The sequence below is a fragment of the Poecile atricapillus genome, chromosome W (genome assembly GCF_030490865.1).
Source record: "Poecile atricapillus isolate bPoeAtr1 chromosome W, bPoeAtr1.hap1, whole genome shotgun sequence".
Taxonomy (NCBI): Eukaryota; Metazoa; Chordata; class Aves; order Passeriformes; family Paridae; genus Poecile; species Poecile atricapillus.
Genome location: NC_081288.1, coordinates 32,818,283 through 32,844,624, shown reverse-complemented (window position 1 = coordinate 32,844,624; position 26,342 = coordinate 32,818,283). Strand labels below are relative to the sequence as shown.

General features: G+C 39.5%; 1 protein-coding gene across 2 annotated transcripts; it reads left to right on the top strand.

The window, feature by feature from the left end:
• Positions 1-263: 263 nt before the first annotated feature.
• LOC131591729 (diphosphoinositol polyphosphate phosphohydrolase NUDT4B) lies at positions 264-26,342 on the top strand. Of its 2 annotated transcripts, none has more exons than XM_058862723.1 (5): positions 264-678; positions 14,068-14,178; positions 20,022-20,066; positions 22,531-22,618; positions 23,667-26,342. In XM_058862723.1, exons 1-5 carry the CDS (start codon positions 580-582, stop codon positions 23,867-23,869), a joined length of 546 nt encoding a protein of 181 aa, XP_058718706.1. In that variant the 5' UTR covers positions 264-579; the 3' UTR covers positions 23,870-26,342. The 2 variants fall into 2 exon arrangements, with proteins under 2 accessions (XP_058718706.1, XP_058718707.1); XM_058862724.1 differs by having other exon boundaries at positions 270-678; positions 22,534-22,618.

Here is a 26,342-nt window from a genome sequence, read left to right as displayed (position 1 = left end):
CACCGCGCGGGGAAAGCCGCTCCGCCTCGCACACCTACGCCGGGCTCGGTGCCACGGCGGCTGCCGGCACGGACCGCAGCCCTCCCGTGCCCCGCACCGGCTCCGGGCTCCGGCCCAGCGGCCCTGGAGCGGCGCCTCCGCGGCCCCGCCGGCCATCCCGGACCCACAGAGCTCCCACACAGCTCCCACTCCGCGCCGCTGCTCGCGCCCGCCGCACCCGGCACCTCCCGCCCCCCGCGGCCCCGCCCCGCCCGGCGCCTGCGCGGAGCGGCGCGGCGGGCGCAGGAATGCGCCTTACGGTTAAATAGTGGGGGCGCAGGGGCGGCCGCCGCGGGCGGGCGGCGGCGGCTCGGGGCGCCGGGAGAGCCTCCATGGCGCGGCGCAACTCCCGGGGCGGCGGCACCAGCGGCAGAGGCGGCGCGGCGCTGTTGTGACAGCGGCGGGGACTGGCCTTCCTCCGGCTCCGCTCCCGAGCGGGGGCCCCGCGCCGGTGTCCCAGGGGCGCGGCGGCGGCGCTCACAGAGAGGAGCCGTGGCGGCGGCAGCGGCGGCCGGGGGCAGCCGGCGTGTCACCGCCTCTATGATGAAATTCAAGCCGAACCAGACGCGGACGTACGACCGGGAGGGCTACAAGAAACGGGCGGCGTGCCTGTGCTTCCGCAGCGAGCGGGAGGACGAGGTGAGCCCGCCGAGCACGTGGGGCGGGAGGCGCCGCGCTCGGCCCGGCCGAGGTTCCCGTTCCGCCGGCCCCGCCGCTGCCGCATCCCTTTGTCTGGCCGCGGGGCACGGGCGCCTCCCGGGGGACACCCCCAGTGCGCACAGCCGCGCCGGGGCTCCCGCCGCCCCGAGAGCCGGCAGAGGCGGCACGGCGGGGCCGCGCGGGTGCCGGCCGGCCGGAGCCGGTGGCGGGCGGCCCCCGGGCTGTGCCGGTCCGAGCGGTGCCGGGGGCGGGGCGGGCGCGCCTCTCGCCCACCATCTTGGGGCGGCGGGGTGCGCGCCCACGTGCGCGGCGCCGCCTTTGTGCGCGGCCCCGGCGCCCCTCGGCGGAGAGGAGCGAGAGGGAGACTCGGCTCTCAGGGCGGGGCGGAATGGGCCAGGACACCGACTGGAACTCCAGGCTTATCTCCTGTGTGCCCGTAACACGCGGAAAACCGGTTAATGTATAATGGCGCGTGGAAGGCAGGGCTGGTGTGTCACCCTGCAGGAGAATCTCCTGCCCCGCTTGGGCGATAAAAAAACAGCCTGTGCTTGGGACACCTGGTTTTCCCACAGAGGGAGCAAAATGGGGCTTAGAAATATTTTGTGAACGAGCACGGGAGAGGGAGAGTTGTTGTAGCGGGCAGCGCTCACCCGAAATTTTATATTGCAGCAGAGTCGGGAGGTGGCAACAAAGTTGTCCCGTGTTCCGAGCCAAGGTCAATGGCACTGCCCGTTATCTGGGAGCTCGACTGATGGCTTCATTGCACAATGCCTTTGTAGATGGTCTCGGGCTGGAAACATACCCTTTTGCGATTTGTTTTTATTTTCTTGTTTAATAGTCATGAAATTACTATAAAGGTTAGTGTGTGGGGGTTTTTCCTGCCTTTTTCTGTAAGTTGGAAGATGCTGGTACCCTTCCCAAGCTGTCAGTACAGCGAATGTCTTCCTTGAACATCTACGAAGTAAATATAATTCGGTGGGAAGAGGCCTGATCTCAAAATACAGGCACTTGGGTTTAAGCAAAAAAATTATTTCCTGTGTGGCATAAATATAGCCTTGGGGTCACGCTGACGAGTGTTTCCTAGTATAAAAGAGGAAGGCACCCAGCAGAAATCTTGCAAGGTCTTGTTACAGCTTTTTTCTTGGGTTATAGCTTTTCACGGTCTCTGACACTCCAACATACTTCACCACTTATGTGACTTTAATATTTAGTTTTGGATGCTACTCCAGCTTAGTCTTATATGTGGTTTGAACACCTGAGCCACTGTTATGGCTTTTTGCACCAATTGTAGTTCGAAATTCATTGTTAGGGTCACCTTTGTCAGTGATTTCCATTCATTCTTCATTTCCTGGTACAACTTCTTTTCATTCTCTTTCAGTCTTGCATCCAATGAGATCACTGGCTGCTTCAGAATATTGTTTTTGTGTAATAATGTCCTTTGAGGCTAAGGGTGATAGTAGCAGCTTCACTGGGCTATATAAGAGTAAGGGTACTGACCATTATTGCACTGCAGTCCTTTGTGGTATTCTGGATGGAGTACCTGTATTGCTGGGATGATGCAGGTAGACATATTTGAGGATGAAATGAGTGGGAAAACATCAGATCAGATTTAGGACATAGATTATGCGTGTGGAAACAGTTAAAATTGTTTTCTGACAAATTATTTCCAGAAAAGCAGTGCTAACAGCTTGAACTTGTTTAGGAGCTGTTTCCCAAGTGTCAGTTTCTTCTGTATCAGAATCTATTCCTTAGAAGTTTAATGCCTGACTGTTGTTTGTGATTAACTTCAATCACCTGCCATGTTCCCCAAAGTAGGTATTTGAGGCTTGCCTCTGTCTTCTTGAACACTCTTGTCCTGGTAGTTTCTGTGTTGTTCTACTCCATGTGAATGTCTTCATGTTTCTTTTCTAAGTCTCTAGAGATTGCAGCATCAATTTTCAGCCAAGCTACATCTCCAGGGTGTTTAAGTGTAGGGTAACTTCTGCAGGGAAGGAGCATGAGGGTGTGGTACTTGAATGACTGGAGAAGGAAACAGGAGACTCCTGGAGAAGATGTTGGGAGGTGGGGGTGGAGGATAACTACAGGATAGAGTAGTTTTCATAGTTATTTTGACTTATAGGATAAGCAAAGAGTTGCTTGACATTGGAGTCGAGAAAATAGAACCAACTACTGAATAACATTTTTAGCAATACTTTTCTTTTTAGGAGTCTTAAAATCAAGAAATCCAAATCTCAACTTTTTTTTTTTTTTTTTAATACTGTCTACAAGACTAAATTTGTTCTACTTTTTATCTGATTAGGTTCTATCTGGAGAAATGAGTATTTCTTACAATCTTGTGATACAAATCTTAGGATTAACCTTTTTTTTTTCTACTTCCATTCTGACTATCCAGAAGGCTAGTCCCTAGCCTGTTATAGCTGAGCTTAAGCTTTTTTTTTCCTTCTTTCTTGCACTTAGCTTTCTGACATATCTAAACAGCAGTCATTCCTTTCTTAGCATTTCTTATGAACTTGAAGTCTTTAATCATCTTCTCTTAACAACAGTTTTCTCTTTTGTTCAGCATGGTAGGTCTTGCATCTCCTTCTGTTTGGTGAATGTATTTTTTAATGTGGGGTGACACTTGTGGTTGCTTTAGATGGGGTCATGTTGTGCTGTGTAAAAGGTTACTAACACTTCTTTCTAGCTATACTAGAAAAGATGTAACAAGACCCATTTCTATTGTGATTGTAAAGCTGTTGTGTAGTCATCTTGCGTTTACTGGTGATATCTACATCTCTTAACTTGTTGCCACTTCATGAACTCTCAGCTTGTACCAGAAATCCACAGCAGTGTTCTTACTTGAAGGTGATCCTTCTTCTGCAACTTCATGTGATGTCCCCTGTCGATATCATGACTTCTGGACACTGCCTCTCAACTAAAGACTTGGGCATTTTCAGTAACAGCTTTTTGTACCCATTGACAAAAATTGGGCAAGTCACTAAAACATTTTGTATCTCTGTTGTTCATCTAGCAAAGTCTGCTTGTTATGGCTTCCTGCTCGACTTCTTAACCACACTGCACTTCTTATGCTACCTTTGTAGCCTTGTTGATGTTACAGCTGAGTTTTATGTGCAGTGAAGTAACATGTCAATAGAAAAAGACCCATCCCTTACATTTCATTATACATCCATTTATTTTAATACTATTACACAACTATTTACATTGGGTTTCAGTTTGCTTCTTTGTTTCTCAATTTGAAACATAGGTGTGCTGTAGGATACTGCTGAGGCAAAATTCAGCCTGGTGGTTCCTGTATGCGGTTTGAAATACAGATGCCAAACTCCTACTTCCCAGCTACAGCACCCAGTCCAATTAGACTTACTGCCAGACTTGCCAGTCCTTGTTGCCAGGCTTAAAAGTGTTGAGTCAGTTCTCTTGAGTGTTACAGGCCACAAACTGGGCTTCCCTGCAGTCCTGCAACCCGTCAAAAGCTGCTGCTGTGAGAGCTGATATTGCAGCTGAAAGCAGGTACCCAAGATGACTGATGATTGTTCAGCTGCACCACTGTGAAAATCCATGTTTCTTCATCTTCTAGTGCCTCCACACAGAACAATTTAGTGCTGTATAGTCCATTTTGGTTTATGCTGTCATAGTATATGATTTTAAAAGAAAAATCCTTTAAAAAGGAGGAAGCCCAAACAGCTAAGTAAGGTGCCCAGTAGCTTTGGGGTTTGAGTGTTAAAGCAGTTGGTCCCTTAGACTGTTGTCATTAAAGTGTTGCCTGTTTTAGTCTCAGTGCTGTCATTTAGGCTGAAGAGGCAGCAAGATGGCTGGATATGAGCTTAAGTGCTGGTTCCTTTCGTTTGTTAAGGAAATTAACCAGTAATTGCAGGGAGAAATCCCATTAAGAAAATGAAGCAAGCCTATGTGGGCATGCAGTGCGTGGAGGGGGTGCAGCCTTTTTGCTTTGAACAAACAAGAAGCTGGTAGGTGTGTGCAAAAAAGCTGATGGTATTCAGCAGGCAGGGATGGGCTGGTGGATTTGAAATGCAAGTTTCTCTTGAGCAACTAGGAGTGGATGGCAGCTTTAGAATAAGCCTGCAGGAGAAACCTCTTGGTACGGTGAGGACCGACTGCTTCCACAGGTTGGAATTGTTTATGCATTCAGTGTTCTGCAAATAGTAATTTTACATAAAAATCCTCCTGTCTTAGGGTCTGGGCAGAGGGTAGGCAAGGAAATTCTTACTTTTCAGTGCAGAGAACAAGGCACGCCTTTGAAGCAGCAAGAGCAAATAGTAATAAACATAAATTTTGTACCAATTTGAGTAACTGAAATAATTTTAAAACCTAATTTAATTTTTTTTCCATCAACTACATCTTATACAAATAAATGAGCAGTTATTTTTAAGTATTTTGAATATAAACTTTGAGTGCATTCTAATTACTTTGGCATCTGTAACAGTGCTTTATGTAATCAAATATGGTACTGAAAGCCCTACTTTAGTGTTCAGCCAGCAGTTGCTAGTGGCAGACCTAAAATAGTTTCATATGCAAAAAAAGGCTTCAAGCTTTTAAATTTTTAATTCTGTCTTTGTTGTTCAGCCTTGTACATGAGATGCAAACAGATGGGAGATTTTTTTAATATTGAGACAGTAGTGAGCAATACAGCAAACGTATTGCTACACACCTACAGGATATGTAGATTTATTTTTTGTTCCCCCCCCCTCTGTAGCAGGCCATACACTTGTGTGTCAACTATCTTATTCTTGAGTTAAAAATTATAAGCTCCTAGTCTTATAGCTCCTTTTTGGTCTGATTTAATAACTATTTATTTGCTTGTAGAATGCCAAGATAAAGTGGGGGTTTCTTATGTCTTGTTACAGTGGTCACAGTTTCATCATTTAAAAAAAAAAATAGTGCTCCTCAGTTTTATACAGCTTTTGCTTCATATTAGCAATAGTTTTATTGAAGGAAAATGCAAAATGTTATTTTTAGATGCGTTGGTCTAAATGATCTGAAAGCCAGAAAGATCTTTTGTTATGCAACCTGATCTATAAAACCAGGGCCCAGAAGTATCACCTGGCTACCCTGGCAAAATGAGGTGTTCTAGGAATTACTGTAAATAAACTTGCACAGTCATGAAAAACATTCCATACTTGACATGGAATTTTTCATTTGGTTTCATTATCCTTCAGTGTAGAGCTCTCAGGTGTAAACACACAAATAATGTGTGCATTCAGATAACTTGGGCTATGACCATGGCGTGTTATTTAAGGCTGGCAGGGGCTCCATAGTGGTATGGGTTACCTACCATGTGTTATGACGGTCTGATAGAATATAAGCATATTTCAAATGCCAGAGAATACACATTTCACTATGGACTTTGAAGCACACTGTGGCTTTTATTTTTTTCTGTTTCATGTCCCTGCCCTCCTAATGGACAGGAAGAGTAATTAACATGGGATAATTGCTGCCTTAGCTTTTCCTCAGCATTTTCTTGACATTTGGACATTATCAGCTAGGTTGGATGAGCAATCTGGTCTAGTGGAAGGTGTTCCTGCCTGTGTTGGGGGTGCTGGAACTACCAGATGATCTTTTAAGGTCCCTTTCACCCCAAACCATTCTATGAATCTATGTTCTGCATGTTGTAGAAAAGGTATAGCTTGAAAAATCAAGACCTATAAGCAGCTTCCAAAATGGCTCTTAATGATGTATCTACAGAGGCAGTGTTTGCTTATAGTGTATCCCTGCAGGTTCATGTGGGGTTAAAGCTCGTGTTAGTATTAAGAAAAATTGAATGTTAGGTTGTTGTGGTAGGATTTATGTCAGGTAACCAACTCCGGATACAAGACACTGGTGTTTATTATGTCCACAGAAAAGCAGTTTTCTGCAGGCATGACATATGCACCTTGTTTTCATGCTGGAATATTTTCTGACAAATTCCAACTACTTGTCAACAGTGGAAGCCTGCAGGTTTAGTGAGGCTGTGGGAATTCAGCTGTTCACCATGGCAGAAATCTTCAGTTTTCATTCATAAGTCTTCAGATACTGACATCAGTCAACTGTGAGGTGTTTTTTTTTTATTTTGAAACATTAAATATTTTTTTCCCCATACCTATGGTATTACTTTTCTTTACCATACGGATTTGTTTAATGGGGTTGATAGTTGCTCAAAGTGGGCTGAGGGGAGAAGGAAATACGACTGTAGGGTTGTATAACATCAAGCTAAGATGTCCTATAACAAAGCACTTTTTGCCCTGTTTAGAACACGCTGTCTTTTTTAACTAGTTATATTTGTGCTAAGATACTTGAAAAAAATACTCTTTTTAGCTTACTTGCACCATCCTAAGTTTACTTGGGATTTAAACTGGTGGCAAAGTTTCTAATTGAATTGCTTCAGTTAACTCAGTGGTGCTCAAAACTCCCAAGCTACTGTGAAACAGCATAATGGTAGACTTCTTCAGAAATGTATTAATATCTTAGCTAGATATATATATATACCTATATACATACACACATATGTGTGTTCTTATCTCCAGCTAGGGTTTGTAGACATAGCTGTTTTTAAACATCTCTTATAGATATGTGAGGTCACAGACCATAGGTTGATGTGTATATTTTTCCAGTCTTGTTTGTAGAACTCTTGAAAAGCTTGCTTTAATTCAGTGGCTTTTTGACTTAGTGCTTAAGCCCTTGTGTGAAGCAGTCCTACAAATGTAAATACTTTTTTTGTCTTCAAAGATCTATCTCAAAGATGGAAAAGACTACAAGGTAACCGGTACTTGTCAAGAAATAACCTTGGCAAATCTTTACCTGTGGCTGAGCAGCCCTCAAAGGCTTGGAGCTCCTGTTTCTGACAAGTGCTTGGAAGCTGATCCCTTAGTCAAACAGATTATGTTGCTGAGTAACCAGTAAAGCCTAGCTCTGCTTGAGATTAGGCCGAGGTTTCAAGTTAAAAAGAAATGGGCAGCAATATTAATTTTGCTCTTCCCCTGCTACCTGAAGTTGTGGTTTCTCCCTTGGTCTGCATTAGCAAGCATGACGGAAGGAGGTTGTGATGTGAAGTGGGTTGGAGAACTGGCCCAGCGTGAGAAGTAAAACTTCTTTTATAGGCACTTATGGGAAGTTTCTTGTTTGTTTGCAGGTTTGTTTTTTTTTTTTTTTTTCAGCCAGGAATCTACTTTTGTCATATGTCTGAGTGCAAGATCTGCACCCTTCATCACCCTGTGACACCTTAACATCTGTTTCTCCAAAGCGTGCTAAAGCTTTGGGGGAAGATAAAATGCTACAGGTGACTTGAGTCACTTTATGTGAGAAAATGTGCTCTGATTGTCATGCCATAGTAGTACAGTGCTGTTATATTCCTGATATGAGCACTTTAGCCGAAGAACAGAATGAAGTCTTTTAAATAGCCAGAGGAAGACACTCAAATTTTGTATCACTATAACATGTTAGCCAAATGTTTGAATTTAATGTGAAATAAAATTTATAAAATATTATAGCCGTAATTGCAAGTCAAAAGCAAAACTTCTGAAAAAGTCTGATGCATCTCTCCTTATTACCATATAGCCTTAAAGTCAGAAGGTCTCAAAGGAAAAATAGTTTCCAGATCTAATTTTGAAGTATTATAAAGTTTTATCCATATTTCTTTACCATTCATCTTCAGAATGGGGGTAAAGTAGCATTGACTGATATCCAAGTGCTGTGTTGCTGCTTTGAAAAGTGATCTTAAAGTTGGGAGGATATTTCAGACTTTAATATATTGTGTCGACAGAACCCAGTTTTCTGAGATGCATTCAAGATTTGTGCTGAAATTAATGAGCATTGTACTGCTAGTTAACCATTCCTCTGCTGTTGTGCCAGCTCCTCACTGAACAGTGAGGCTAAATCATCTCTTTAACCTCTGTCATAGCTGGGGACTGCTTTTCAGTCTATTGTCTTTAAAGTGCTTGGCTGGAGGTTCTTGAGTTGGTATAGGCTGCTGTGAAACGGGGAGGTTGCGGTGGTGCCTTTCTGCCCCAGCTTGTGCAGCGCTGCCCTTGAATGGCCATGTCCTGATGGGTGCTGTGTGTGCAGGCTGGACACTAAGCTTTCATGGGGAATTTGCTTTCATCCAGATCACCTTCCTGAACTCATTATCCCAGTGTTAGGGGGAAGGTAAGGGTGTTGCAGCCTTGACTTTAATTAATTCTTAAAATGCTGTCAAGTCTGATCCTAAGGTTTTGTTACTACTTTACTGACTTTGTGCATGTTATTTCTCCATGTTTAAAAAAGAAAGTAATTTTGGAAATTATTGCAGTAACAAATGAGGACTATAAACAGTCACTCTACTGAGAATCGTTTCAGGAAAGCAAATGTTCCTTACTAAATGCTGCCTGCGTAGCATTGCTATGGCAAGGTATGGAGCTTAATTTTCCAACCTTCTGCAGTCCAAAAAAAAGGCAATGGCATTCTAGGACAAGGATACCACATTAACCTATAGGGGAGCTGAGAAACTGTTTCAGAACTACGAGGATGAGAGTGATTCTTAAAATAGAAAAAAAAAGTGTTAGATAAAGGAAAGCTCTTAAGTACAGTAGCAGGCTGACATATTCTAAGATGAGATGTGTGCTTTTGCCTAAAAAATTATACAGTTAATTCTGCAAATATGATCCAGTGTTTGTAAGAGATGCTTTTCCTTGATTCTCAATAGTGTTGCAGCATTCAAATTTGTTCCCTAGTGCTCTTAAGGATGCTCCTGAGCTGAAAACAATTGGAAGTTGAAAGTGTTAAGGAATAATAAAACACTTACTGTTTGTATTCTTCCCTGAGCATCTGTTTGTGGCTGTTTTTAAACAAATCATAGGGCTTGCCTGACCCTTTTGACTGTATTAGGATTAAGCCGTCTTTCTGACTCTTTAGGGTGCTTGTAACTTTAGCAGACCAACCATGTAGGCTGAGTTTCCATATTGAGTGTGTTAAACTGTATTACATTCACCTCCATCAGAATGGGTCCTGTCTTTTTTCTCAAAGTAGACTTAGACTTTTTATTCTCTAAATGTTTCTAAAGCCTATGAAAATATCCAGTACATTTAACAGCATTTGACACTGTTTTGTATCTGAGAGGTACATTTTAATGCCTTAATGATCTTTTCTACGCTCTGATCAGTTTAAATCTTCTGAAATTATTTGTGTGTACTCGTGTTAGTAGAGTTTGGGAGCCAAATCCTTTGTCTTGCATGCACCTGGCTTCCGAGCAGTATACCTGAGCAACCGTGGTGTTCTTTGCAGCTGAGTCACACATGCTCAGCACTCTTTTGGGAATGAGGGGTTGATCCCTTTTCTCTAGGATATTGCTTCTTTTAACTGCTAGCTTGGCTGTAAAGAGGGGTGGACTTTGCTATCTCCATCAGGTAATTCAAGCATCCAAGTTGGACAAAGCTGCTGGAGTAGTGGGAGTGATGAGAGGGGAGAAAATGGCAGCGGGGAAAACAAGAATAGATGGGATTAGTCTGGGAACAGAGAACTTAAAGTCATCTGATGACAAATAATTTTTGTGAAATCAGAATGGCATATTTGCAACTGTTTTTCCTTCAAGTTAGGGATGGCTTTGTTTTGAAGTCTAAAGAATCCAGCTGAGGGGGTTTGCTCTAGCTAATTTAAACTTTATTCTTGCTTTTGTATGTAAATTCTTTTGGTAAGGTATAATGTCCTTCAGTTAAAAAAGATGGAAAACAATATTTTATATAAACTTAAACCATTTTCTAATTCTCTAGTGCTTAATATGAAAAAAAATAACAAGATTAATAGCTTGGGGCTGTAATTCGTATTACTCTGAGCTGTTGCCATTTTGGTCTTCTGGAATAAATGGCTACTGTTTCATGAGTGGTTTTGACCTGAGAACACTCAAGAGGCCAAAACTTCAGCATCTTTAGAAATTTTCAGTTGTTTGTCTGCAAGCTTAGCATTTATAGTGAGCAAGTCTCATGATGCCACCTGCCCTGTAATAATCTTTTTGGTTAACCGTATTATTGTTACACGTATTGATAGGTGCTTATTACAAGCAGGCTGGCTAGCAGTTTCTCCTCCTCACTACACTCAAAGGTCATTGCTATTCCTGGACTTGGAAGTGAGGTGCGACTTGGCTGGTAACACTTAATGGAAGGATTTTTCTTTTGTTTCCTCTTAGCTGAACTTTGCAGCTTCACTTGGCAGCATTATGGTATCTTTACCTTAGTCTAAGATAAACTTAGCTATATAACTAGACAAGCAGATTTCACTGCAGTACTCTCTACCTTTTTTGTACAAGAGCTATCAACACTAAGTCTTTTAGTCAGAGACATAGGAAAGGCAGTGATTGCTAGCAAGTAATACAACTCAAATCTTATTCCTTTCTCTGCATTTGGGGATACAGGACACAGACTTCTTTGCATAGGACGTACTTTTGCTGTTTTTCTTCCCAGCCTAATGGGGTTATGGTGTAAAATTTGGTGTGTGTAAGCCAGAAAAAAATACAGGTGTGTGAGATTCTGCAGTCTTTTCTTTTCCAGTAGACTCTTGTAATCTGCTTGACCATGAGCCTCCTCAGAAAAGACTGGATGTCCAGACAGTCTAGATCACATTTCTCCTAGTTTCATTATCTTCTGTTAAGGGAAGGTGAATTGCTGCATTTTTGCTGCTGATTTTTGCACCTCTCTTGGCATGTGAGTGTAGTGTCAACCAAGCACAGCTTTTTGGTGTCTTCACAGTTAAATGACATTTATATTTTCAGCCTTATCATTTAGGTACTGGAGAATGTATCTTCTAGCCACTTACAGATGAAAACACCTCAAAACTACATGGAATACAAAACAACATACAAAAAACAAAAACATGGAAGACTGCTTGATGCTATGGCTGAAAACATCTGTGGAATGCTTTTCAGCCCTAATACGCAATCCTGCAACTCCTAGCTATCAGGTCTTGTTTGTTGATTCTGATTAACACCAAGTATGGTTTTGATAGCATTACCCCAGGATGGATGCTTTGTGACCATGTGGCTTCATGTGTTAATTGGGAAAAAAATGATGCATCTGAGGATCTCAGAGATATAACTTAGTGTGATGCCTTGGATTCAGACTGTGAAAGCAGTAGGATCATAGGAGAATAAAGCATAGAGGGAAAGATGTTTGAGAAAATGCTTCAGTTACAGGGTTAGTGGCTGTTTGTTTGGGTAGTTGCTAAAATGAATTCCCAGGCTGTAATGTTTGGGAGTTTATTGTATACATAGCCGTAAAGCCTATCTACAAGAGTTAATGTATTTTAATGTTGATTACTTGCTAGATGTATTTGTTTCTGCTTTTTAAAAGGGTAATTTAAAGCTAATATATGTACAAGCCCAGCTTAATAGTCTATTGATCAGATTAGCAATAGTCAACTATTATATATAAAAGCATAAAAAAGTCCTGGCTTTACACTGCACTGCCAGAATGAGCAACCTGATTTATCCCTTAGTAGTAATTAAGAGTTTTATGCTTAGCCTTAACTAAGCAATGAATGCTGATTTTAAATTGTTCAACCTTGATGGGAATGATTTAACGATAATCATCCTTTTGTTCATTATTGTTGCTAGCTTTCACATGACTGGATTGAGTGCTAGCTTCAGCAGCAGAAAAAGATGTTTAATGCTTATATCTGGAACTCAGAAGTGAATTCCTAACTTGATTTTTATAACCGCTCTAAGCACTGCTTAAAGTGGTTCTTTGTAGTGATATAGGTGCTCCACCTAAGTGTTCAAAAATATTTTCTAAAATGACTTTTAGTAGTGCTGTGTAGAGTCTGTGAATCTCCTATTAATGTCAAAGGATCCTAGAAAACCAAAACCTTTGGCTGTAAAGATTGAGATGCACTTGTGTCTAAATTTATTGCTTTTGCTGACTATTTTTAGGTTTTTAGATAGCTGAATAAAATACTTGAGTTGACTGAAAACGTGAACATTTCAATCAGATGCTAACAATGCTTCTGTACTAAAAGATGTCTCTGCTGTATTCTTTACTTAGCATAGGAAAAAACTTTGGGGAAATTAGTCTTACCATAAAGGAGTCTCCACTGTACTAATCTTGACTGCACATGAGAGAAGCATTGCAACAGTATTTGTCAGATAAGGCTCTTCTAGGTGCACTTCAGTATGCACACATATTGTTACATTCACAAAGTATGCAGTCATCTGAATTACACTCCCAGTTCCTGTAGGTGAACCCACAGCCTATTTCCATGAATGCCAAAGGGGCATAGTATAAGTGTAATCATTTCCCTGTTGCTGTCATCAGAGAGCCATTTCCCCACTTAACCCAACCGGGGGTAAGTTTGAAGTCCATAAAGGTGAGGGCTGGGGCTGTCACTTCAGATGTCTGGCACCAGTTAAAACTATAACCTTTAGACTTGAGGTTCTTGTTCTAGTCTTTTGATTGCTTTTCAAGATTTGAGCACTGACCCTGCCCTTTTACTCCCCACAGTTGTCCTTTGACTTCAGGGTAGGGTTTATGTAAGTATTGCCTAGAATAGGAAGCCTTTTACTACACAGATGACTGAGCATGTCTTAGTAACTGGGACATGTCTCAAATATAAGTTAAACTGCCTATTGCCAAGTGATCTTGAATCAAGGTCTTATTTTCATAAACTTCTACTGCAAAATTGCTCTAAATACAAGGTATCATAGTTGGACAGGTAGACATCTCTGCTCTGAATATTATGAAGGACAGGCCCTATAGACAGGGGATTTTAAGTTGGTGTATATCAATGACAGAACCAGCTGAGAGTCAAATTAAGTGTAATTAAGGTGTCTTGGGAAAAAATGTTAAATTTAGAAATCAAATTCAATGTGTTGTTATTTTTCCTCTTATGTAAATGTTTAAAAGGAACCAAATTGGACAAGGGCCAATGAAGTACTCTCCCTGCATTTTAGTTATGCAATAGTGTAAGCATGTCATGCTAACATAACACTGATAACTAAAAAGAAGAATGTTTCTGACTAAAAATTAGACTAGTTTAACTTCTGTGAAGAAAATGCCTTAATTTTCACACTTTGCCATCTATACAATTTGAAGCCTTAGTTCTGGAAAATATTGTTGTTAGATTTTTGTTGTTTGCCTTCACTCCTGTGCACATTATTCTGTATTTTCCACATTGTGTCTAAGCATCCAATGAAAGCATTTGTACAAAGAGACTGCAATGACATTGTCTTGACTTAGTTTTATAAAAAAGATTGGATGTTAACTGTTGTTCTCTTTTTCCAACTCCTGCTTGCCTGTTTTTTTCTAAAGTCTATCATCCATCTGGCTCGGTGAATAAGTGCATTGATGAAAAAGCAGATAGTAGTGAGATTCCTGACTTGTGAGCTGTATTTTAAAAGTCACTTGCAATTATTTATAGGTGCTGTTGGTAAGCAGTAGCCGATATCCAGATCAGTGGATTGTACCAGGTGGAGGAATGGAACCAGAAGAAGAGCCAGGGGGAGCAGCCGTGAGAGAGGTGTATGAAGAGGTAACAAAACAAAGTAAAAAATAGTTGATCTTTGCTGCTGTTGTCTTCAGATGGGAACCAAGGAGGAAGAGGGGAATGCCTCCTTTATCCACTGTTTGACTGAGACCTTTGTGGTTATGGAATTCAAAGAACTGCAGTTCTGTGCGTTAGAACTGGGGTGTAGTGTGGTGAGGTGAACTAATTAACTTAGCTTCTTCACAGCACTCTTTCCTTTCATAGCTAGTTTCTGTCTGCCTTTACAAACAAGTACTGGAAGTAAAACTGTTACTTTATGCCAAATGACATATTATAGTAGTGTAACATTGCTGTGTTTGTGAAGAAAATGTTTGACTTGCAGCTCTTCTAGAACAGAGTGAAGGTAAACTAACCATTAACATGTTACTGCATAAGAACAAGAAATCAACAGACCTTTGAGGACATTCCAAACTAAACAGATTAGAAACTGATCTAGCTGAGCTGTTGAGAATTCATACATTTAAGGCTGCTTATCTATAAAGAAAGCACTATGGTTATAGTCTGCCTTTCTATCTCTGCCCTATGACTAGGCAAAACAGAGCTTTAAGTCATGATGAATTCATGCAGTTTTCCTATACTACAATACTTAAATTCCAAATTCAGAATTGTGGGGTTTCATTTGCCATTTATTTTTCCTAGGGAAATTGTCAAAAATATTAAGTGTTTCTTTAATATCTAACAGCCATGTCTAAACCAAAGAAAAATCAAAATATCATACTTTCAAGTACAAGGTATGAGATTCTTCGTAAACTGGATGCATTCTGATGAGTGAGTGGAGTACAGGGATTTCTACTAGACTTAAAAAGCTTTCTCATCCTATTTTGCTATTCCCAAAACACACTAAAATTGTTGCTGATTAGTATGTGTAACGCTTTTTTTTCTATTAGCCATGCTATTTGGTGATTTATCCTGCTTACCCTTAAGACTGGTTCTGTTGTGGTGTTGAGGCTTAGGAACTTAATGTAGATGTGACTTGCACCAAACAGTGTCTGCTATTCAGTGTCAAAATGAGATCATCTGTGAACTGTGATTCAGTGACCCTTCTCCCATTTTACTTGGGGAACAGACTAGTTCACTATTCACTGCCCTCAGCAGCCATCCTGCAGCAAGGTTTGAGAATGAATAAGCCTCCCTGAATCAAAGGTGTTCCAGACTGAGTTCAGTCTTGCTGGAGGAGCCCATTTTGACCTACACAAGATGTACTCAGCCACAGGGTACAGTCCATTTGAAAGGAACAAAGAGTTTGGATTCTAGCAATGACTCAGCAAAGATTTAGGCTTCCAAGCAGTAGTAACACCTCTAGGGAAAGTCTTCCCACTGTCACGAGTTCATGGGAAGGACTAAAAAGCACAGTCCTCTCCTCAGTGTTCTTAGGAACACACACTGGTAATTTTAATTGCTGATCTGACTTAAGGTACAGTCCAAGATAAGGGATAGTAGTGTCTCATCTCCATGTTAAATTAGAGCTGACTAAACTGTAGTCACATGGTTGGGGTTTTTTCTTTGGTGGTAAAGAATGGATGATCTTGAAGGGACTATGCTTTTTATGATGTTTTGGAGTATAAAATTCCAGCCATGTTCAGCTTTGAGCTGTGCTTGCAAATGCATGAAGAGTTTTCACAGACATGGGGCTTTAATAAGCAAAACTAATTTGGTTACACTTGTTCTACTCCCTCAGAATTTCTGGGGTATGATAGCTTGTATAGCTGATCAGACTTGAAAGCTCATGTCTTAAAGTAAAATATTCTTCAGCTACCAGCTACGTCTTATATGCTTGCATGAGATCACCAAGTGCCACTTTTAAAGAAAAGAGTGGTATTTAGGGGTTTGAGCCATGGAAATTCATACTGACCTTTCTAAAGGTGGATGTCCTTTCTATTTTTATCCTAAGGTCACCTGGCAAGCTGGTTACAGTACAGTGAACTGTTAAGAGTTTTGTGAATGAATAAACTTCAAAGAAAGCACAGTGGTGCTGATTTGAAATGTGTTCCTTCAGTATTGGGTCATGCACAAACTAATAATTTATTAAAATGGATAAATTAGTGGTGGGAATTATAATGGCCTTCATTAGTGGTAGAAGTGTTGCTAGCCCACTGGCTTTAAATATCCTCACTTCTACAGCAGTAGTAGTGTATTTAGACTCATTGTTTTACAACTCAAAACATCTCTGTAATCAGATGTGGGCACATGGCAGTTGTTTCATAGTCTGCCTGTGTATATGCCTCCAGGGGTTTTTTAATTCTTCAGTTTTTTTCATGTTAGTGATATGGGTTTTTACAGCTACTGAATATTTAGTGTTTCATTTAAGGCTGTCTGACACTTCACAGTTACAGGAAATTGATAGTTACCTTAATTATTTAGATACAATAAACTTTTACAAACTTGGAAGTAGAATACCAAAATGAAGTTACAGTATAAAGCAGTCCCAGAAGGGTATTGAACCTCATCTAAATGAGGAGCTACTCCATTAATGAATTTGGAGCTTTGTCTTTAGTTGCATGAAAGATGAAAATAAGTTGCTTGCACATGCACTGTTCAAAGAAAAATGACACAAACGACTGGCAAGCCAATGATGCCCAGCCTTGTAAATGGAGATCTTCTGTGAACTTGACTGAACCCCTCCCTTTTCTTGCTCCGTCTTACAAAAAAGAGATTCTTGCTTGGTTTGTCTTAGTAGTGTATTGAAAGATCTATGAGAAAATATGCAATCTCTCCTAGCCCTGTGTGGCTATAGTTCCTGAGAAGTGAGGTGATCCTGAAGATAAATTTGCTGCAACTGTGAAAATGGCAGTAATATCAATTAAGACTTCTCTCGGGAAATAGAGAAATTAGCACCAATGAGCATTTAATATTTGAAAAATAATTAGGTGCTACAGACTAGAATTAGACACTGCAAAAATAAAGTAATAAAGCACACTCTCAGCTGAAAGATTAGGCAGATGTAGACAAACATTTCATTTTATAGAATTATGCAAAAATATGGGGCAGGAGTAGTCTTGCCACCATCCCTTTCAGGAGCATAGCCATTAAAATGGCTACAATACTAACTTACAGATGCTAGAGTTAAAAATAACTCAAATCTCTCAGATCTTCGGTAACTTTCTGCCCTAGTAGACTGTTAGCTTAGAAATTCAACTGCAGCATGACTCTTGCTCCATCTACAGGAAACAGGCGAGCCTGGCGCTCATCTGAGACTGCAGTACCTCCACATCTGTGAACAGGAATGACCTCCAGGCCAGACTGGTTGTGGGATGAAGTGGATAGTTTCCTCACTTGTGGCTGGATTTAGACTAATGCTAAAATATATGCATAAGATTCAGATCTGAGGTCCTATTTGCATAGTACTCAGAGAGAGTAGAGAGAACTGTTTATGGGGAAGTATAGCACTTCATTCAACAGCTTGTCTGTCAGAAGAAAACTGGAGTTTTTCCAGGCTTTTCTCTGAAACTTTAGATGGCCTTACACTTACAGAAGCCTATAGGATTCTGTTTACTTGAAGAACCATATTTTAACAGCCATGGCTACATAAAAGCCAAAGGAAAAAGTATGTTTTTATGAGAGGCAAAATGTTTCAAAGTCTAGAATTTAACAAGTGCACTGGATTAGAAGCTTACCATTGGAAAAGGAGGAACTTTTATGATGTTCTGGGGATAAAGCTGAAGTATTTCTTGGTCCTCTAGCACTTAAATTAGACACATTTTGAACTACATTACAGAAAGAACTTGAAGGAAATGTTCTTGTTAGTAAAAGCACTTAAAAGATCACTGTCAAATTCAAGGTACTTTTTCAACTATGAAGATTATTCAGCTGAATATTATCTTCAGGGAAAAATCACAAGACTTTGAATTAGTTCCTTTTTACACTTTTGAGTGTGGAGGTTTTCAGAATACACTATTGTCTGCAGGCATGATGCTGCATTTTGGAAAAATATATATTTGAGTAGAGAATAATTAGACATCAGTTATAGTAATCGCATCTATGTAGCAACATCTGGTTGCACCAAAGCTTCACTTCAAGCTTTGGGGAGTTTTTACACTTGATGTAATGGAGTGCTTCTAATAGTTTCATTCAGAATTACTCAACTAAGTGTATTTGTTTAAAACATTGATTGCTTGGAGGGAGAAAAGAGAAACTGTTAAGTAAATTCCACTTAGAGTAACATTGATAAATTCACATTGTGACTATGGGATACCAATAAGTTGACAGAACTCTGTGAAAGCTATTCAGTATCAGTAAACCTAGCTGGTAGTGGTGATTTTGCTGCATGTTAAATATTAGTTAGTTGTCAACCTCCCACTTGAAGTGATACTGTAATGCTGAGGAAATTAAGACTGATCAGGAAAACTTAAACATTTCTTCAGCATGCTGTTTTTTTTGTGAATAAGTGCTTTTTCATTACCCAGTACAAAGCACAAGCAATCTTTACTGCCTGTTGTGGCATAGCTTACTCTTTCAGCCCAAAATAAGGGCCTGTCACTTTCCTAATTAATATGCTGCTTAATTACTTATCTATCAGGTCCATTTGTATTTTGGCTTTATGAGCTCTAACAGGTATCTTGGTCATCACAGCAGACACACAGAATATTGTGTGTAGTTTTGCATTAACTTTTGCTCTAGCTCTTGCTCTAGATAAGCAAAATGCCTTGATGATTTTGCACAGGCTGTGATTGGGCTTCCTTCACCAAAATGGCTTAATAAATAACACCAGCCATCTGCTTTCTTTAAAAAGTCACAGAAAACATTCACTTGTAAGACTTTGATTAGACTTATTGCTAAAGCCTGCCCAGTTATTTGTCAGAGTTACTTATTAAAATGTAATGAGGATCCATATGGTCCTTTATATAAAGACATAAGACATCAATAACTGTCTTTGGCTAAGGCTAGAAGCAAAGACAGAAAATCAGAAAATGTCATCTTGGCACTAAGAAGCCCTATTTTAAATATTGGTTATACAACAAGACAAAAACAATCTAAACATGGCTTTGTCTGCCAGTAGGCAACATATGCCTTTATGTATCAGTCATATGGACTGAGTTTTGTTAAGAATTAATGGAAGATTGTAAAAAATGTCCCTTGGAAGAGGCACTATATATTACTTTTGGAAAAGCAAACCTTACAGTCTTAGTTGAAAGTAAAGACCACCTTATCCGAATTGATAAAAATCACAAAGCATGGGCTGATGCAGGGATTATTTTAAAATACTGGAGTAAAACTCTGAATTGAAAGCCTTTTGTAATTGTACTAGCTAGAAAAAGAGTTCAGAACTGCAGAGAATTGGGAATATAAATTTGGGGTTTATAGTACATGCCAAAAGCTACTTTGATATGAAAACCAGCACACATGAAGTCATTATGCTGCAAGATCCATGCAACCTACAGTTTAACTTCTTACTGTATTTTGAAAACTTTTACTTAATTTTCTGTGTAAAATAGCACAGGAGTTTCAATGACTGCTTCTTTAGATTAATTATAATACTACTTGAAATTCTCTTTTCTATTTTCCTGGATTATTTCAGTATTGGGTATGATTTATCTATTTAATAAAATACAGTACACTATAGATGTAAGTGATCAAGTATTTGGGTCTGGATGGAATTGAAAGATTTCTGGGTTCTTTGATCCACTCATTAGAACAAGCTTTTGTACTCTAATACTTATAGTCTAAAATCTCCAAAATTAGTGCAGCACTATCTAATTAAAGCTTAAGTTAAAACTTACTTAAATAACCCTAATAAGGAAGAGTATGCTAATGTAGGATGATGATACAGATACTTTATATTTTTTTAAATTAATACCAAATGCTAACACTTTTTCCTGTTTTCTTTATAGGCTGGAGTAAAGGGAAAGCTAGGCAGACTACTTGGGATATTTGAGGTGAGCTATTTCCTTTAAGTTCTAAAAGCAATGGTTTGTTTGTGAGAACTGATACGCTGCAACATGAGACTTAAGTTCAAAAGTATTACCTACCTATAATTTTGCAGAGTTACTGGATCTGCTACATTAGACAGGACTTTAGGTGATGTGTAAAGAGTTGAATAGGAAGAGTTCGAAGTACTTATACCAGTTTCACAGAATATTCTCAGTTGGAAGGGACCCACCAAGTCCAACTTTTAAGTGAATGTCTTGTACAGGGATCAAACCCATCACCATGGTGTTATCCAGCACCAGGCTCTCACCAGCTGAGCTAATCTCAGGTCATTTTGGACCTTTACTGGAAAGATTAAATTAGTACTTGGACAATACCTAGATGTAAAAAAAAAAAATTAAAAAAAAATTAAAAATTCCCTAAAACCAAACCATTCATAGAGTTCTGAAACATTACACCAACCTTTCTTGAGGCACTCTTTTGACATTTCCTTCCTGGTTAGAATTTGCTGAAGTAGTTTGTCAACTTTCATACATGTAAATTGATGAGTCTGGATATGAATTCTCATTATGGCTTTGATTCGTTAAAAAAAAGCCAAAGCTTTGGATAACAGATAAATCCAACCTTTAGCAAACTATGTAGTTCAAAACATCTATTTGATAGCATAAACATCAGACTCTGAACTACTGACAGCACGAGGACACGTGCTAGCTAGAACTCCATTTTAGTCTTGGTGTTGCCCATTTCTGCTCAGGTTCTAGACAGGAGCAGGCTGTAGTTTTAATAGTTTTCAGCTCCTAATACATCCAGTGTTTCTCTGTTGTGCTGTATATTAAGTGGAAGTCCCTTATTCTCAGGTACAAATCTTCACCCAGCTTTTATAGTGGATTCCTGACGGGGATTTCCTGTCATGTGTCCCATTGTGTGAAGTATGCAAGCCATGACACAATTCATTAGAGAAGCTCCCGTAGCACCTGAAGCTTTGTAGTTAGTACTACGCACATTTTTCTGATATATTTTGGGTTTGAGTAGAACTAGCATGTGTATGGATGGTCCTACACATTAACAACTTGGTTGTGTTTTAATTCTACTGGCCAGTCTACAAAAGTATTCCCCATTTCCCAGCTCAGACCAAAAATCCCAGGATACTTATGCTGCTGGCTTAAGACAGGGGCTGCAAAGCATGATAATTCATTGGTAATTCAGGTATATGTTCTTCTGAAGCCATTTACACCAGCTAGACCAAAAGAGAGAAGAATTGGTGTTGTCACTTTTCTAGGTTACTTCTAACTTAAAACAAGGCCCTACTTTTGTTTATAAACAGGCCCCCAAAAACTGTTAGTACCATTGAGGGGGCCACTGGGGGTGGAACTAAGAGAAGATGGAAAAAAATTCTGCTGCTGAGTCCTCTTGTTCTAGAAATACAGCCAGAAAGGATATGTGTTATAAATATATGTATCCTGTTTAATGGTGATACTGACAAAGAACTCCTGGAGAATTTTTATTTCCTAGTAAAGCACAGCAGTTCAAAACGGTATTAACCTTGTAGTGAAACAAAGTAGGAGAGGTTATTGGCACAAGGCCATAACATCTCTTAGTTCTTAATATACTTGTAATTGTAGATGGTCCTGGTTTTGTTAGGAGTTCAGTTCTTCTCCAAGGGGAAGGATGGTCTGACTGGTTGGGTAGCACCTCAAACACTGCCACTAGCCTGCTTTGGAGTAGCAGGAATAATGTCTATGCCAGCCTCGTGTGGACTGGCTGCAGCCTTGCCCTGAGCAGATGCCTCTGTCAGATTCTGTGTTTAACCTGCCTTGTGCAAAACACATGCCTTCTAAACAGGTGGTGAGTGCTGCCATCGTGGCAAACCTGCTGAATGAGCAGATGGCAATGATTTTTCCATTTGTCATGATTGCAAGCATAGGCTATTTAATTTGCCTCTTTCACAGAGTGAAACTTTATTGCCGTTTATTGCCATTGTGTAGATGACACAGCCACATGATGCAATATTTCCATCTTGCAAAAAGTGTTTGGGTTTTTTAAATGACCTTTCATCCAGGAAATGGTTTGTGGAAACAGTTTTAGCAGATGTGGTGTACTGTGGTAATTAATAACATGTAAAAGATAAGTTACTAGTATTTATTTAGGGCAGTATTAGTGGACAGCTGCTAATATTTAGCTTGATGACCAAGAACACACTTTGGTCAGAACTTCACAATCTTCTGCATTGTTTATACTGTCTTTGCTTTAGTTCAGTTTCTTTAGTCTAGTAAAAGAGAACAGCTGTTTCAAATAAAACTTCTGTTTTTCTATAATTTTGGGTCTCATCAGTATAGATGTTTGTTTAGTGAAAATAAAAGCCAGGCTTGCTGGCAACTATCCTTTAGAGGTAAGCAGTTTCTAATCTTGTAGTTGTGGTAGGTCTGTAAGTTATTTAGATGAGAATTTAAACTTGTACTTCTAATATTCAAGCAGAACCAGGATCGGAAGCATAGGACGTATGTTTATGTTCTTACTGTGACAGAAATACTGGAAGACTGGGAGGATTCGGTTAATATAGGTAAGTTAATTCTCTGTCCTTATGTGCTCACTTAAAAATGTTTTAAACAAACTTTTCATTTTTCTGAAGCGATTTATATAATTCAGGGAGAATACTAATTCTGTTCTAGGAAAAGTCAAGGGATGCTGTTTTTGCACACTTCAATACACACATATCTAGGGTCACTTCCAATGTAGTGTTGCTTTTATTCTTAGAATACTCTACATAATATAATATTATGACAGAATATACACTGGAACTTTTTAAAGGTCAAATACTATACTGCCAATTTGTTTTTTCCATAAAAAGTAGAATGTTTTACTGTCTGATATTCCAAGGTGTTTCTGAAAGTGTCCTTGATCTTAAACAATGGTTTATATATGTTCAAGCACAGTACTTGTAATGCTGTAGAACCAAGTGAAAAATATAATTAATTAGATTTTTAACAATACTAGCATTGACCTTGTCTATATTTATTTTCAGAGACTTTGAATTTTAAAGGACTGATTTGTAAAAGAAAGATGATCTTAAGCTGATCTTAGTAAAGTCTTGAAACTTATATAAACATGTCTGATACAAGGTATATTATTCTTGAAAACATACAGCTAACCCAAGGTAACTGCATATATGGATGCATATGGAGATTTTGAGTATGGAACATGGCTTTTGAAATCAGACCAAGCCATTCTTCATGCATGCATGTTCAGTCTAAAGATTGGTTTTTTGGTAGGCATGACAATCTAGGATGGCAGTACCAAGTTACTTATATAACATCACACTTTCCTCTAATGACCAGATGTGGCTTTTGGAGTATATAAAGAGTCACATGAGTTTCTGTGCAGTATCTGCTCCTAGAGAGTTATCTGAAAGGCTTTATTATGAATTGCACTTCAGTAAGCTTGAGTGAATCTCTTGCATTGATCAGTTCTTTCAAGGTCTTTTCGTTCACTCTTTTGCCTGCAACTTCAACTTCCAAAGAACTGAGGAAAAAGTGAGTATCTAGATAGCAACCAGTAGTGCGGTTAAAATTTTATAACTCTGTTCTTTCTTCTGGATTGTACTCATTCAGGAAGGAAAAGAGAATGGTTTAAAGTAGAAGATGCCATCAAGGTCCTTCAGTGTCACAAGCCTGTTCATGCAGAATACTTGGAAAAACTGAAACTGAGCTGTTCACCCACTAATGGAAACTCTGTGGTTCCCCCTCTTCCAGACAATAACTCCTTATATGTCACTTCTGCACAGACTTCTGGGTTGCCCTCTACTGTGAGATAAACATTTGGATTACCTTTTTATCCGTGTCATCACAACAGGAGACATCTGTGATCACATGTAGGCATCTGTATAACTGTCAGTTCTAAGTGAAATATGTGACTGTGTCATAATGTCAAATTTATTTGAACATGTTTTTCTTTTAACAATGTAAAGTAGTATTTCAGCAAACCAAAGCCATATAGGGAGTTTTTAAAGATGCCTTAATAGGCCATTAAAAAAAAAAAACTTGACTATATAAATTTATAAATTTCCATATCTGCTAAAATAAAATATGCATCTCAGTGGTGTTCAGCTTATTTAAAACTTGTGAGTTTTTGTCAGTAGTTAAAGCTTGAGCAAATAGTCTTATACTAAACTCTTACTTGGTATCCACAGATGAAAGTGCTAAGACCTTAAGCTGGCAGTGTTTGGGTTAAATGGATGTGTTGAAGGCAGAGATGCACAAGGGTGACTACAATAAAGCACTAAACCACATTCAGCCTGTCAAGAGCAAAGGATACCAACACTGCTTGCCTCAATTATCCAAAAGGTTGCCTTGTCCTATGCAATCTTCATGTAACATATAACTAGGGCAAGAACAATAACTTTGTCTTGCAGCTACCAAAACTATCCACTAGACTTCTGTTTCATCACTTGGTCAACTGGTGAACTGTCAGAAGATTTGTGTGAAAAGCATTGTAGATCCTTCTTCCTCTTTTTTTTTTTTTTTCCCCTTTTAACCTTGTAAGTGTTTTGTTCCTGCAGTGTGTTGCAATTTAAAAATGTTTGGAGGAAAGTAAGGCTTAACCACGGGCACCCTTAGGTTGCAGAGGTGTCCATTAGCAAGCATGTGCTGAGGTGCCTTGCCCTGCAGGAGCCAGTAGTGCTGCCTCCAGTGCTTGGAACAAGAGTCTTGGTACCTACTACACCAGTACAGAAATAATACTCCTTGGTCATATTAGAGTGCTGAAACCCCCAATTTTAAGTTAATTCTTAAACGCTTCAGTTCTACTTTTTTAACATCAATTATTTTAGCTTCTTCAAATAAAAGCTGACCTCTTGGTAAAAATGTAGTTGGAATAAATGAGGTACAGCTTACAACCTCCCTGTTCTAATTCTTTTTCCTGCTTTTCATTCAAGAAGATGAAAACTAAATCTACTGTTGGTCTTAAAGTTTTTACCATAGGATTACTCTCTCTGTATGTGTGTGTGTGCATGGTTTCTTCTACAAGAACACAATCTAATTCACATGAACATCCTACTTCTGTATTTTTTCTAGGATCTAAACCCACCTGTACCTCCTTTATATCCAGCCAAAACAGGTTGAGGTAGACTACTACCTCACGTGTGAAGTTTATTCTGGGAAAAGCTCATTCTCTTATACAACATTTGAACCTTTGTAAATAGTCCAACTAGTAAATAGTGAGTGTAAAATGGAAAATAAATGTAATTTAAACCTTTTGTTACTCAATACACAAATGGTTAACTTCTACTTTTTTAACACAAATTGTGTAAAATGCTGCTATGAATTTTTTTGTGCTGTTACACTTTTTTAGGGAAAAAAATGTTGCCACAAGTTACTCTGAGAAAAACAATCTTGTGCCATATGTAAATGCAGTGAGACTAGGGAGACAGATGATCTGATATCTTAATGCTGCTCTTTTTGAAGAGGCATAAATACTACTGAGAAGAGGCGTGAGCCACAAAGCTGAAGACCTCTGAAACAGTGGGTAGGACACTGCTTTCCATCCCTCTTAGCTCCTAGTCCAGGTCACCTCCAGAACTGTAAAGAACACACAAGTGTTCAGGTGCATGTAAAGGTGGAAGTATTGCCAACAACTTACCCATCCTTTCAGCTGTGAGGTGGGAGGGAAGGAAGGAGCACTGCTCTTTCAGTTGTGCACACATGGGTACACCTATTTGACACTGAACCTGGTCCAGACTGGGACACTGTTTGCTCAGCTCACTACTTTAAACTCTTCTGCCTGGTGAAACAGGAGAAGGTGAGTTTGAGCACAATGAATGTCTGATCTTTGTTAAAATCATACTCATGGTGTGGAAGGGTACCTCTGGCTCCAAAGCTGCCTTTAAAAGAATGAATCATGTAGCTCCCTGTTTTGATCACTTTAATGCTCACTTTTTTTGTTCAGTAGTTACTTTAACATTTAAATTGAGCAAACTTGTATAGGTTTTCTTGTAACAAGATTATATCAAATCCATGAAAGCTAAAACAGAATCCAGACTTGAGTTTTTATTCATTTAAAAAAAAAAAACAAAACGCTGTCTCCATTTCAGATTCTTGGAATGAAATCAATCCAAGCTTGTATGAAATTTAGTGGTAATGCATGATCTTATTTTGTAACTCTTGAATTATGTATTTGATAACAATGTAAAATGTACAGTATTGCTGTTGCTAACAAATTCAGAGTTGATTGCCTATAAATATTTTTGGTCACACACATTTGAGCTGTTCAGTAGTGCCAGACAGATTTTT